Source organism: Episyrphus balteatus, chromosome 1, assembly GCF_945859705.1.
Source record: "Episyrphus balteatus chromosome 1, idEpiBalt1.1, whole genome shotgun sequence".
NCBI classification, from domain to species: Eukaryota; Metazoa; Arthropoda; class Insecta; order Diptera; family Syrphidae; genus Episyrphus; species Episyrphus balteatus.
Window position 1 is genome coordinate 10,950,250 of NC_079134.1, and position 12,551 is coordinate 10,962,800.

The window sequence follows — 12,551 nt, forward strand, 5'->3', positions numbered from 1 at the left end:
TGCGTACTGAAAAACGAAAAGCAAAACAAAATTTTTCGTTCAGGATTTCGTTAACGAAATTTTGTATGGAAAATTTCTTTTCGCTTCAGCAACGTACCAGGCTTTAATACGCAGCTGAAGCGAAACGAAATTTTCAATACGAAATTTTCTTTCGTTTCAGCTGCGTACTAGGCATAGTCAGTAGGCTTTATAGGAGGGAAGGAAAATAAACATACACATTATGAGTACATTATAGTACATTTACTACTATTACTACTCATGCTCTTCTTCCCGAGTAGATATGAATTGCATTGAATTTCACTGAAACTGAATTCTATTGCTAGTAAACTACTAGTTTGCCACCTCAAAAAGAAACAGGGCTATAGTTGAAATAGGCTGTCAAACAAAATGATATAATTTCCAACGAAAATAGTTTTTGGGTAATTTTGTAAATAAAACATTTGTGATCTACTCGAAACTTCCAAATTTTAAATTAATTATTAAAATATTTATAAACAGTTTTTATGAATTTTTTTGTTGGAATAAAAAACTCTCCAAAATAAAACTGTTAAAAATATTTTCAAACCATTTTAATTTGCTATTGTGAACTAATAATTTTTAAACCACAGCCAACTTCACGTTCTCATTACACCGACACATGTTTTTTTTTCTTTTGTCTTCTTCTCATATATTTTTCTAGAAACGTCAAAATTTGACTTGTTTTTGTTCTCTTCTTTTTTAAACCCCCATTCATCTGACTAGTTTGTTCTGTCGGTCAGTCCCAAAAAAATGAAAATAAATTGCGTTATGCAAGAATAAAATGTTAATTATTAAAACTTTAATTCTTAATAAAAATCGAAAAACAAAATTTATTGAATTTAAAAAGTAATTGAATGAAACATTATTATTGTTAAAATGTATCGAATGTTATCAATAAAAAGTTCAACATTACAAAATGTTCGGCTAATTGTTGGACAATGTGCTCCCAAATTCGATTTAATTGCTGCGCAACGAACTCTCCAACCTAATTTTCTACCTATTTCATCAGATAATACAATCCTACAGCCATCTGATAAGTGTAAATTTGAGATTTTAGTTTATTTTTGTTTTTTGGAAGAGAAAAGTTAATTTTTATTAAAATTTTTTTAGTGAGGGTATCACTTCAACCTGTGGGGGATCGTCATCAATCAACACACAGTTCTGCCAGTACCCAAACTTCTGAAGTGAAGAAGAAACGTAAAGGCAAACCAAAATTCACAAAATATGTTGAATTTCTTGAAGGTATTCTTTATTTCGAAATTGATTTTGCATTAATCTAAAATGATGCCATTTTAGTGACCAATTCTGTGCCTAAAGAACGCAAGGCCAAACTTAAACGTTTGAAAGCTGAGAAGCTTCAAGATTTCATCTTCAAAACACAGCAAAAGATTCTGGAAAAGCGCGCCAAATCTGAAAAGAGTTCCTCCTCGAGTAAAAAAAGTATTAATTCAGCTGGCAGTTCGGCGGCTGCTTTCAGCACAAGTTCATCGTCAATACCAACCAAAGGCTCAAAAATACAACAACCATTGGAATATCAAAAATTCGATTTGGAAGTTTTAAATAACTCAATCAATGAACCCGGAGTTTTTGATGAGAAACCATTAATCTTTCTCGGCAAACATGCAAAGAAAGATCCGGAAGATATTAAAAATATCACAACGAGCTTCAATAACTTTCGAGAAATTGTTGAAGCAATGAATAGCGAACGACATGAAGAGATGATGGCTTACAAGTAAGTAAAAGTCCTAACTAACCAGATTTCATAACTTATTTTGTCCGGTACAGTCATGACTTCGGGCTAAGCACAGCTGCTCTACGACTATGGTTAAAGTTCTAGATGATATTCGAATTGAATATGATAAGGGTTTCTTAACCCTTCTCTCTTCGCTGGATTTCACAAAATCTTCGATCGTCTTTATTCATCAATGAAAAGAAAAGTTCAGCTATTATTATTCCAAACATAGCTCATTTGAAAGATGAAACATCTAGGGACCCCTTTAAAATGTGTAATTTGTTCGGAAACTTTTTCCGATCAGTACAAACCCTCTGTATCGGCAACCATTGAGAGCTCCGATTCTTACTTAAATTTAGTAAGTATCGGTGAATTACAAATATCTTCTAAAAAAGTTGAAGATGAATTGAGTCTTAAAAAATTGTACAAAGGCTCTGGCTTGTCCACTCTCATTTTTAACCGTTCCCTCCATGAAGGTATTTTCTTTGATGCTTGAAAATTATCCTAGATTCATCAATTTTTTTAAATCAGATTGTAAAAATGTAATATGTAACTATCGCCCGATCTGTAAAATTCCTGTAACACCTAAACTTTTCGAAAAATCTTTTATAATAAATTAGTATTTCTTTTGAAAGAAGTTATTTCTCCACTACGACTGCCAACTTTGTAGTCTTTAATAACTAATTAGTTAGCTCCCTTGAATGTAGCTCTCAATGTGACGTAGTTTATACGGATTTTTCAAAGGCTTTTGATAGCGTAAATCATTCAATACTGCTATCAAAATTGAAAAAAATTGTTTTTTTCTCCTCGATTTTTTTCAGATTCTGTAAATGTAACTTCTGGCGTTCCGCCTAGATGAAAGAACTTTAACCAGAATTATTGAAAAAAAAATAGATTTGGGTGTTATTCTATTTTGAATTAAACTTTTACGATCACATTGACTTTATTGTTTCTAAAGCTAGCTCAATGCTTAGTTTTATTTACCGTAACGTAAAAGATTTCTCAGATCATTCACTATATTTTAGCTTCGTCTTAGAATTTTTAGAATATTTTAGAATACTGCTGCATTGTATGAAACCCTATGTATAAAACTAATCCATTAGAATTGAAAGGATTCAAAAGCGTTTCACTATCAAAACTCTTCATTGGAATATTGATATAACTCGAGGTGTTTGTTATTGGGAACTCAATCTCTTGAATCTAGAACAATATATTTTGAAATTATGTTCATAAGAGATATTGTTAACTTTAAAATTAATTGCCCTTTCTTGATTTCTTTAATATGTTGGTATGCTCCAGAGCGTAATCTTCGTTCTCGATTGCTACTTGAGATCCCTTTTCACAAGGTGAATTATGGTTACCCGTTGTTTAAGGCCGGCTAACTCTGTTTGTAAAGTTATCGATTTCAATATGTTTTAAAGCAAAGATTTATTTAAGAAAAATATTATATCTTTTTTATTCTCTGGTGGGTAAAATTTATTTATTGTATATTTCTCATTGTATTCTATCAATAAGAGATTCATAACTCTGCTTGACAAAATATGTAAATAAGTAATCATGATAATCTATGTAGAAAACTTAATTTATATTTTGGTTTGAGTAAAAGATCGGTCGTACATCTAACTCAAGACTACTTGGAAAACGGAGTCAGAGATTTAAAGTTGGTGACACATTTTCTAACTCTATTAATCTGATTGCTGGAGTTCCACAGGGTTCGATTTTGGGCCCAATCTTATTCTGTATATTTATTAACGATCTACCATATTAGTGTGCAAAAATGTCATTCCGACAAACAATTTTGGTTCTATAAAGCTTTACAGATGCAATTGTTGCTTCTGTAAAGCTTTATAGAAGCAAAATTGTTAGTAGGGATGTTTCATCTCTATGCTGAAAATGTCCAAATTTACCTTTCTCGTCCGTTTAATCTATTAGAGGACTTCTTTAGTCTTTATGAATGGACTATTTGTAATGGCCTAATACTAAACCAAGCCTAATCTCAAATAATCGTAATTTCTAGACAGAAATTTAATACAGTCGATCTTCCACTTATTATACTATCACAACTCAACCTTGAGTTAGCGTCACCGTCAACGGTCACTAGCCTTATTTTTAAATTAAATCGTTCTCTTTCAGCCAACGACCATGTTAAACTTGCTGTTGGTCGTATTTATGGTGTTCTTCGAAAGCTAAATATGTTTGCCAGATTAACACCAGTCGATGCGAAATTGAGAATCAGCAAATCATTGCTCGTTCCTATAATTATTGTATATTATGCTTCCTCGCTTTGCATAAATTGCTTGTTGCTTTTAACAGAATAACTCGCTATAATTTTGGTCTGCAAAGGTTTGACCTAACCATGTTTCGCAATACCATCAATTTGTCTTAAAAAGCAATTTTCAGCATTTACTTGAAGCAAGATTTTATATTTTCTTGCATAAAATAATAAACCCCTTTATGTAGACACCTATCTTAATTCATCGAGATTATTTTATGTTTATGCCACCAAACTATGGAACTCCTTACCATTGTCTTTAAGACAAGAGTAAAATGAATGTTAGAATTCAAAAAACATTGATTAACTATCTTAATTCATTTTAGAACACAAACAGTAAAACGAATATATTCAATTAAATTTTATTTAATTTAAAATTGTATCTTATGTTATTGTCAATAAGTAAAAATTAAACTTAAGTTATAAATTTTTCAAGTCCACCTTAAAGGTACTATAAAAGGCTTAGTCTTAATTGTACACCATACTAAAAAATAAATTGTTTTTAAATTGAATCATCCCTTGTAACTTTTTTTTTTGCTTCATTTCACTTTTACAGCTTCCATGATGAAAAACTTGAAGAAGCTATCCCAGATATTGTTGATATTGCCGAACCAATAGAACCTTACGTTAATCCTCAACTCGAAAGCCGAAGCACAAAAAAGAAAGTATTGGATAGCAAAGCAAAACAATCACGCTACAAATCAAAATATCACATTAATGAAGATCAGGAACGCATAGCCAGAGAGCAGGCATTAATAATAAATTTGAATTCATATTTGAAAGCTTGTGTCTCATCGGGAATGGTTAATCGTGGTCTAACTACGATTTTGTCATATCGTCAGCGAGCTAAAAAACGTAAACAAGCACCATTTTTCACAATTGATCTTTACAATATTCTTTTGCATGGATATGCAGAGAAGGGAAGCTTCGAAAGATTTAAAGAAATATTTGCTGTGTTGGAAGAGGATGGGGTAGTATTTAACGAACAAACATTTGCGGCGATTTTCGAATGCCTGGGAAGAACAGAATCATCGGAACAGAATATACATCTCATACGAAAATATATCAAGAAAGCAGAGGAAATGGTAAGACACACTAATTATTAAGGTCTTAACCCTCTACTGCATACGAAGCCAAATATGGTTTTGTTTGTTTGTATGCACTTTTCTCTTCTCTGTCACAAAAAAATGGTAAAAATTAAATACAATCCTCTTCTTTGTGTTTCTGAGAACCCATAGAGATAGTTTTTTCGTGTGTCCGACACAAAATAAAGGTGTATTTTATGATCACAGGTGAGTCGATCAGTCGTGTGCATTGAAATCGAAAGTGTAGAATATATTCATACTTTAAGTGTTAATTACTGCGTTTGTTTGGAAAGAAAAGTGGAATTAAAAATTTATTTTTGATCGATTGTCTTATTATGTATGCTATGAACCAATTTTTATTGAAAAAAAAATTATTGGCCTGGTCTTGAGGGGGCAAAAAGTACGGAAGCCATACTTGGCTTCGTATGCATTAAGGGGTTTTAAATCTACACAATTTGTTAAATTTTTTTGTTGAAAAATTTTGTTCCTTTACATTTTTATTTTGCTTGGAAGCTATGTTTTACTTCAGAAATGGAGCCCCTTCACTTTTAGAGATATTTTTTTTATGTTAACCCCATTTCCAGGGGCGTAACCACATAAAATTAAGGTGGGAGGGAGTCTCACCTATAATATTTTTCAATCATTTTATTACTTTTAAGTTTTTTTAAGATCTAGGAGTGGGTGAAAATGTTGGAGCAAGACTTACTTCGACAGTGGAAAGAATGTGAATCAGAAAAAATATATATAACGGAAAAAACAAATTGCTTTTCTCGGTTTCATGGCTTAAAATGAGCCAAATTTGAATTAATTCTTAACCTTTTGTAATGCAATGTATTTATTTTACTTTATTTTGTTTTTAAATGATAAATATTTATCTCTTGATATTTTTCATTTTATTCTTTACATAATCTGAATAAATAGAATTAGTAAAATTTCTTACCCCTTAATGCATACGAAGCCAAATTTGGCTTATAAACAAATTTTTTAAACAAATTAATTTAAACAAATTTTTTTTTGAAACAACCAAAAGAACCCATGTAAAGCATTTTTTAATTTTTTCGTCCGCTAATATTAATTCATGCAGTAGAGGGTTAAGTAAAGTTTCTTTAGTTTTTTGAAAGAAAGTTTTTCTCTTTTTCAATGGATTCAAATGACCAAAACAAAAACAGTACGCAAATGCTTTATAGATTTCATTGATTAAAGTTTAAGTTTAGTTATTCTTACAAATTAAGTCGGTTTTGAATATTTCCAGGGAATGTCTCTTGATTTTGTTATGGATAAAAGCAAATTTGAATTTGATCAAAAAGACATTGCATTAGATGCGATACGGCGAATTCATCCCGACTTTGTGCCTCAATATAAACCACCAAATTACGATTACAATAATGTTCTCTTGAACGAATTGAATAACCATGATGTCGAAGAATCAAAGAATACTGCAACAAGAAGTCTTATAATGCAATCAAAAGAAGGCTTCACAAAAGAACAACTTCAACAAATGGCTAGAGATCAGTTAAAAATTGAACTAGATGGTTCGATAACAATAAAGAGTATTGAAAATACTAAAGAGTTTGCCAATGCTGATTTTTGTGTAAGTTGTTTAAGTTAAAAGTGTATTCAAATTGAATTAAAATTTTGTTTATTTACTTAGCGTGAGAAAATGGAAGAACTATACACAATCTGGAAAACCCAAATAAACACAGCCGTGAATCGAGATTTAAATACCCTTCGGGCACAGATTCGTTATAATTCTCAAGGCAATATGACTTATTACACGTATTTGAAGATTCTTGACAGTAGCCAGTATGTGGATATTCTTTTGAAAGAAATTCGAATGCTAGCTGAAGGCTCCGAAACCTACAGTCCAACTGTTGGACAATTGTATAAGAATCTTGGAATGAAAGTTCAACAAAGGTTTATACTCTTTTTGCTTATTTTTTGAACAAATTTTTATTAATTGGTATTTTATTTTATAAAGATATCAAATCGAACAGAAAAAACGAAATGGAATTTTAGAAAAAGTTGGCGAAATCTACGGTACCTACTGTGACAAATGGGAAGAAGGTACAACCAATGATAATCCGAGACAAATTTGGCAACGTTTAGTTCATGAGAAACGTCCGAGTGGACCAAGCATGGATATAATCGAAGCACAATGGCCAAAAAATGTTCTAGCTGGTGTTGGACGTTTTCTTTACAACATTCTGATGCGAGATATAAAAATCGATTCGTACATATTGAGAGCGAAAAACAAAAATAAGCAATCAAATTTGATGCCAGCATTTTATACATTGTTTAGAAATCAAGGGAGACTTATGAAGGAGGAAGTCAAACCACATCCAGTTTTGGCAAGGTAAGATTATAAATTGATGTTTGTAAGTTTAGGAGTTGTAAAAAATGTTCAAACCAACCTGTATCTGAATTGTTAATGTGCTATAAGTATAATCAAAAAGCCCCTATAAAAAATGAACTATTAAAATTTGTTGATAAAAAATGGTTTAATGGTTAAAACAACCAAATTGATGCCTGATTCACAATTTTGTGATTCTCGTTGACTTGAAATTTCAAAAACTTTGAAAAAGGACGCATGAGACGACTATTTTTCGAAAATGAAATTTTAATATTAAGATATCCTACATAGCTTATATGGATAAAAGTTTTCTCAATATAGAAATTCGAGTTAGCCTAGGTGAGAAGATGATTGCCTCCTAATCTCACCGCCCGGAGTTCGATTCTCAAAAAATACTATTTTTTTTTTTTACTTTATAGAATAAAAAATCGCAGTATTGTGAACTGCCAAACGATTTTAAAACGATTTTTTCAAAATAAAAAACGTTCAGAAAAAACGCAACGCTCTCGTCTCGCAATATTGTGAATCAGGCTTGAATTGTACTTTTTGCGATTTTACATGTTTCTTTATTCCAAACTCTGTTCCAATCCAAAACTTTAATTAAAACAAAGCATTTACCGCTTAAAGCGTCATTTTAACTTCTTATGTGTTAGGAATTGTTTTTTTTTTGTATGCAGAATCTACAAAAAACTCTAAGACCCACGCTATTTTGTAGTGGAGTTATTCGGTTCTTGCACTATAGACAATATTCTCAAAATTTGAAATATTTGATAATGGGCACGTTCAGGAAACGTTAGGGACTAAATATTTAGTCAACGTCATTTAACAGGTTCAGAAATGTTTCAGACTAAATATTTAGGAAAGTTTCGCGTCTCTGATTAGTTAGCTGCAAAAAAAAAATCCTTTCAATTCAGGCAATTTTATTGAAAAGTTGACTAGAAACTCGAAATACTCCTCTACCTAAATTTCCGTTCAGAAAATGACGTTGAAATTTAGGTAGACGATAATCGACTTAGAGAGATTTTTTGGCTAAATTTCCATAATGAATCAAATTTTATTAAATGACTAGGTATGTAATTTCAGGAACAGTTTTTTGTTTCGATTTTCTCAACTTTCAATAAAATGAAGTTTTTCTGTTCTTAAACTGAATGCTTCAATAATTGCTAAACTGCCTTTTAACCACCGATTAGTTATATTTGATTTTTACACTAATGTCGTTTGCCAAGCTTTAGAAAACAATAATAATCATTTTATCAGAAAAAAATTCCTAGATTCTTATTAAGGAAAATAATCACTTGTAAGGCATTAAGTTCCGTATTTTTGGAAATTTGTATAAGGTGTAGGTATAGAAGTTTTCGAAAAAAATTCTTCTTCCGATCTGAATGAAAAGTTTTACTTCTATTTGCTTTTGAAGTTTTGAAAAAAATTATTTTTTTGAACTAAATTTTGATCGCGATTCAAACACTTCTTATTTAAGACCTTTAACTCTTTCAGTCTTGGTGCTAAGTTATCAAATCACCTTTTCAAAATGTTTTATGTTTTTTCAATGCCATCTGGCGGATTCTTTTTTTTGCATATCCCGTTAGTATAGGTACTTATCAACATAGATCATATTAATTATAATTTTTTTTTGTACATGCAATACTAAAAGAGATAGCAGTTCGCTTTATTTGATCATGAAAATGTTAAAAATTTCAATTGGTTTTGCTAATGGGAATGACCTTCTTTGAACTATTGCACAAAACCAATAACTATTTTTATTTATATCCTGTCATAAAATTCATTTTTAAGCTTAGAAATGTATAAAAATAAAAAAAATTTAACATGATTTGTTTGATTTTCAAGTCAAATTATAACGGTTATAAATACAGGTTTTAAATACCATTTATCTTGAAAAATATAACGGTTCTAAAAAAATTATATTTATTTTTTTAATCAAGTAACCATAACAAATATAATTATAAACAAAATTTGTAAATTTTATCTTTCACTTAAAAGTGTGACTGAAAGTGTTAACTTGAATAGGATAGGAGAGGGTTAACATTTTCAGCGACAATTTCGACAATGCATTGTCGTTTGATTTCAATTTTCTCCATCCAATCGCGCAATAAACATACATTGTGGCGTTGTTAAGTTCAAGTTTTAGGTCATTTTCGAAATTTTTATTCTTTTCGCACTAATCTTAGTTGGTAGCTTAAGATCCAAAAGACTACTCAAAACAATGTATTTAATTTTTTTTTTCATTTCAAAGTATTTTTAAATTTTAAATTCCACCTGTATTGTATTTTAGATTACTACGTGCATCGCGGCAGCAAACTTTGACATTTGACTCAAATCTCGTGCCAATGTTATGCCCTCCGCAGCCTTGGAGTACGCCATATAACGGTGGATACCTGTTAAATAAGTCTGAACTCATCCGCCTTCCTCACCAGGTAAAATTTAATTCTTTAAAAATCTTTTCAATACTTTAATTTTATTTTTTCACTTCCACTTAAAGGCAGTACAACAGTGGCAGCGAATCAAAGATGCTAATCCACGAGATCTCTATCCAGCGTTGGACTCTCTTAATCAGTTAGCGAGTATTCCATGGAGAGTGAACACAGACGTAAGAAATTATCTCACAAAATATGATTAAAATAAATTAGTAACTTAATACTTTAACAGATCCTCGATGTTATAATTGAAGTTTTTCAAAATGGTGGCAACAATAAACTTGATGTCCCACAACCACCAAATTCCCTGCCATCCTTACCCAAAGTACCAGATCGTGATTCTGGCATATCGAATGTCGAAAGAGCGAAGTTATTTAAAGAGAAAATGTTACATCGACGAAAACAAAGCGAAATGTATAGTTTATGGTGTGACACACTCTACCGGTTATCTCTAGCCAATCACGTTAGTAGACAGATATTTGTTCTAAAAAGATTTTATTTGTAATTGGTTATATTTTTTGTCCATTAGTACCGTGACAAAGTTTTCTGGCTACCTCATAACATGGATTTCCGTGGTCGTGTGTATCCGCTCCCACCACATTTGAATCATCTGGGTTCTGATTTAGCTCGATCGATGTTAATTTTCGACCAAGCTCAACCAATGGGCGAAGATGGTTTTAGTTGGCTTAAGTTGCATTGTATTAATTTGACTGGAATGAAAAAACGAGACTCGGTTCGCGAAAGACTTCTATTTGCCGAAGAAGTCATGGATGATATTCTTGATTCTGCAGATAATCCACTCACTGGTCGAATGTGGTGGGCGAAATCCGATGAACCATGGCAAACATTGTCCTGTTGTCAGGAGATTGCCAAAGTCTATCGTTGCCCAGATCCTGCCAGTAAGATTTTTGTCATTCAATTTAATTCGATTTTAAATGATAAACGGTATATTTTCTCTTTTAAGAATACATGAGTCGTTTCCCAATCCATCAAGATGGCTCGTGTAACGGTTTACAACATTATGCTGCCCTTGGTCGTGATGAAGCTGGTGCGATAAGTGTTAATCTAGCACCATCACCAATTCCTCAAGATGTATACAGTGCAATTGCGACTCTGGTGGAGAAAATGCGAAAAACCGACTCTGACAATGGACTTCATGTTGCCCAGGTGCTTGATGGTTTTGTCCGCCGAAAGGTGATAAAACAAACTGTAATGACTACAGTCTACGGTGTTACACGCTACGGAGCTCGTCTTCAAATTGCTCGCCAGCTTAAGGACATTGACAATTTCCCCAAAGAATGGGTGTGGCCAGCATCTACATATCTAACGACAAAGACATTCGAAAGTCTCCGAGAAATGTTTACATCGACAAAAGAAATCCAGGACTGGTTTACAGAGTGTTCGCGACTGATATCAGGCGTTTGTAATCAAAATGTCGAATGGGTGACTCCATTGGGTCTACCAGTGGTACAGCATTATAACCGTATAGATCATAAGAACGTTCCGAAAAGCAACAAAGTTTCTTCGAATATGTCCATGGACATGTACGAGAAACCAAACATCATGAAACAAAAAAATGCCTTCCCTCCAAATTTTATCCACTCCCTCGATTCAAGCCATATGATGCTAACTTCATTACACTGTGAACGGAAAGGATTGACATTCATATCGGTGCATGATTGTTTTTGGACACATGCATGCACAGTGCCCGATATGAATAAGGTTGGTAGTTCAATATCAATTTTTCGAGAATTTTATTAACAGAAAACCGTTATATTTTCAGATATGCCGTGAACAATTTGTGGCCTTGCATTCACAGCCAATTCTAGAAGATTTATCGAAATTACTGTTGGAAAAATTTAGCTTTAGTGAAAAGTAAGTTTACAAAAAATTCATATTCATATTTACTTAGTTTGATTTCATTATTATTTTTTTATTAAATTTTACAGAGAAATCAGCAACAATGGTTCCTCAGAAGACATGGCAAAGTTAAACTTAAATAGGGTTTTGAAACAACTACCCGCAAAAGGAGACTTTGATTTAAGTAATGTTTTGAAATCAGTCTACTTTTTCAGTTAGACAAAATGAGCAGAAACATCTTGCAACATTTGCAATGCAAATTTCCTTCCAAAGTGATATCGATTTCTAGAGTTGTGTTTTTTTTTTTTGTTGCTTTCCATTTAATCATTTTTATTAATTCTTTTGTAAATTGTATCCATTTTCATATAACAGAGAACATTATAATAGTAGCTGTAGGATTATTTATTTATTAAGAAATGATGTATTTTGTTGAACTTTTTAAACAAGTTATATAGGTTATCATTCGAAATAAACAAATCGCCAGAACATTGAATTTGTGTTTCCTATTAATTGAAATCTCTTCTTCGATGAGAAGCTACTGGGCATCAACTGTAAAGCCTAGTCGCTGCTGATGCAAAACGAAAAATGTTCAAGTCTCCAAAGTCGACTACAAAAATGCTAACGAAAAAATATCATCGAGAATACTGTCAAAGTCAAAATGAAAAAAATTCAAAGTTAATTTAAAATCAAGAAAAATCAACAGAAAAAAATTTTTAAAGCAAGAAATAAATGAATTAAAAAACCATCAACACTGCTCTTGGAGTCAAGAAAAATGCACAGGACAGTAAAAAGTAAATGACAA

The 12,551-nt window shown here is 31.8% G+C and overlaps 1 protein-coding gene across 1 annotated transcript; it reads left to right on the forward strand.

Annotated features, from left to right (window-relative positions):
• Positions 1 to 712: 712 nt before the first annotated feature.
• On the forward strand, positions 713 to 12,242 carry LOC129905087 (DNA-directed RNA polymerase, mitochondrial). The gene is made up of 14 exons (XM_055980462.1): positions 713 to 1,057; positions 1,129 to 1,260; positions 1,315 to 1,750; positions 4,579 to 5,107; positions 6,360 to 6,698; positions 6,759 to 7,021; positions 7,086 to 7,460; positions 9,748 to 9,889; positions 9,955 to 10,062; positions 10,122 to 10,352; positions 10,419 to 10,788; positions 10,854 to 11,611; positions 11,673 to 11,764; positions 11,839 to 12,242. The coding sequence occupies exons 1-14, from the start codon at positions 895 to 897 to the stop codon at positions 11,966 to 11,968; spliced, it is 4,068 nt and encodes a 1,355-aa protein (XP_055836437.1). The 5' UTR covers positions 713 to 894; the 3' UTR covers positions 11,969 to 12,242.
• Positions 12,243 to 12,551: the final 309 nt, after the last annotated feature.

Bases quoted from the DNA above. Each gene is read 5' to 3' on its own strand.
- LOC129905087 (XM_055980462.1), top strand. From the start codon at position 895: ATGTATCGAATGTTATCAATAAAAAGTTCAACATTACAAAATGTTCGG. The intron at 1,261-1,314 runs GTATTCTTTATT...ATGCCATTTTAG, and splicing joins ATATGTTGAATTTCTTGAAG to TGACCAATTCTGTGCCTAAA. The intron at 7,022-7,085 runs GTTTATACTCTT...TATTTTATAAAG, and splicing joins GGAATGAAAGTTCAACAAAG to ATATCAAATCGAACAGAAAA.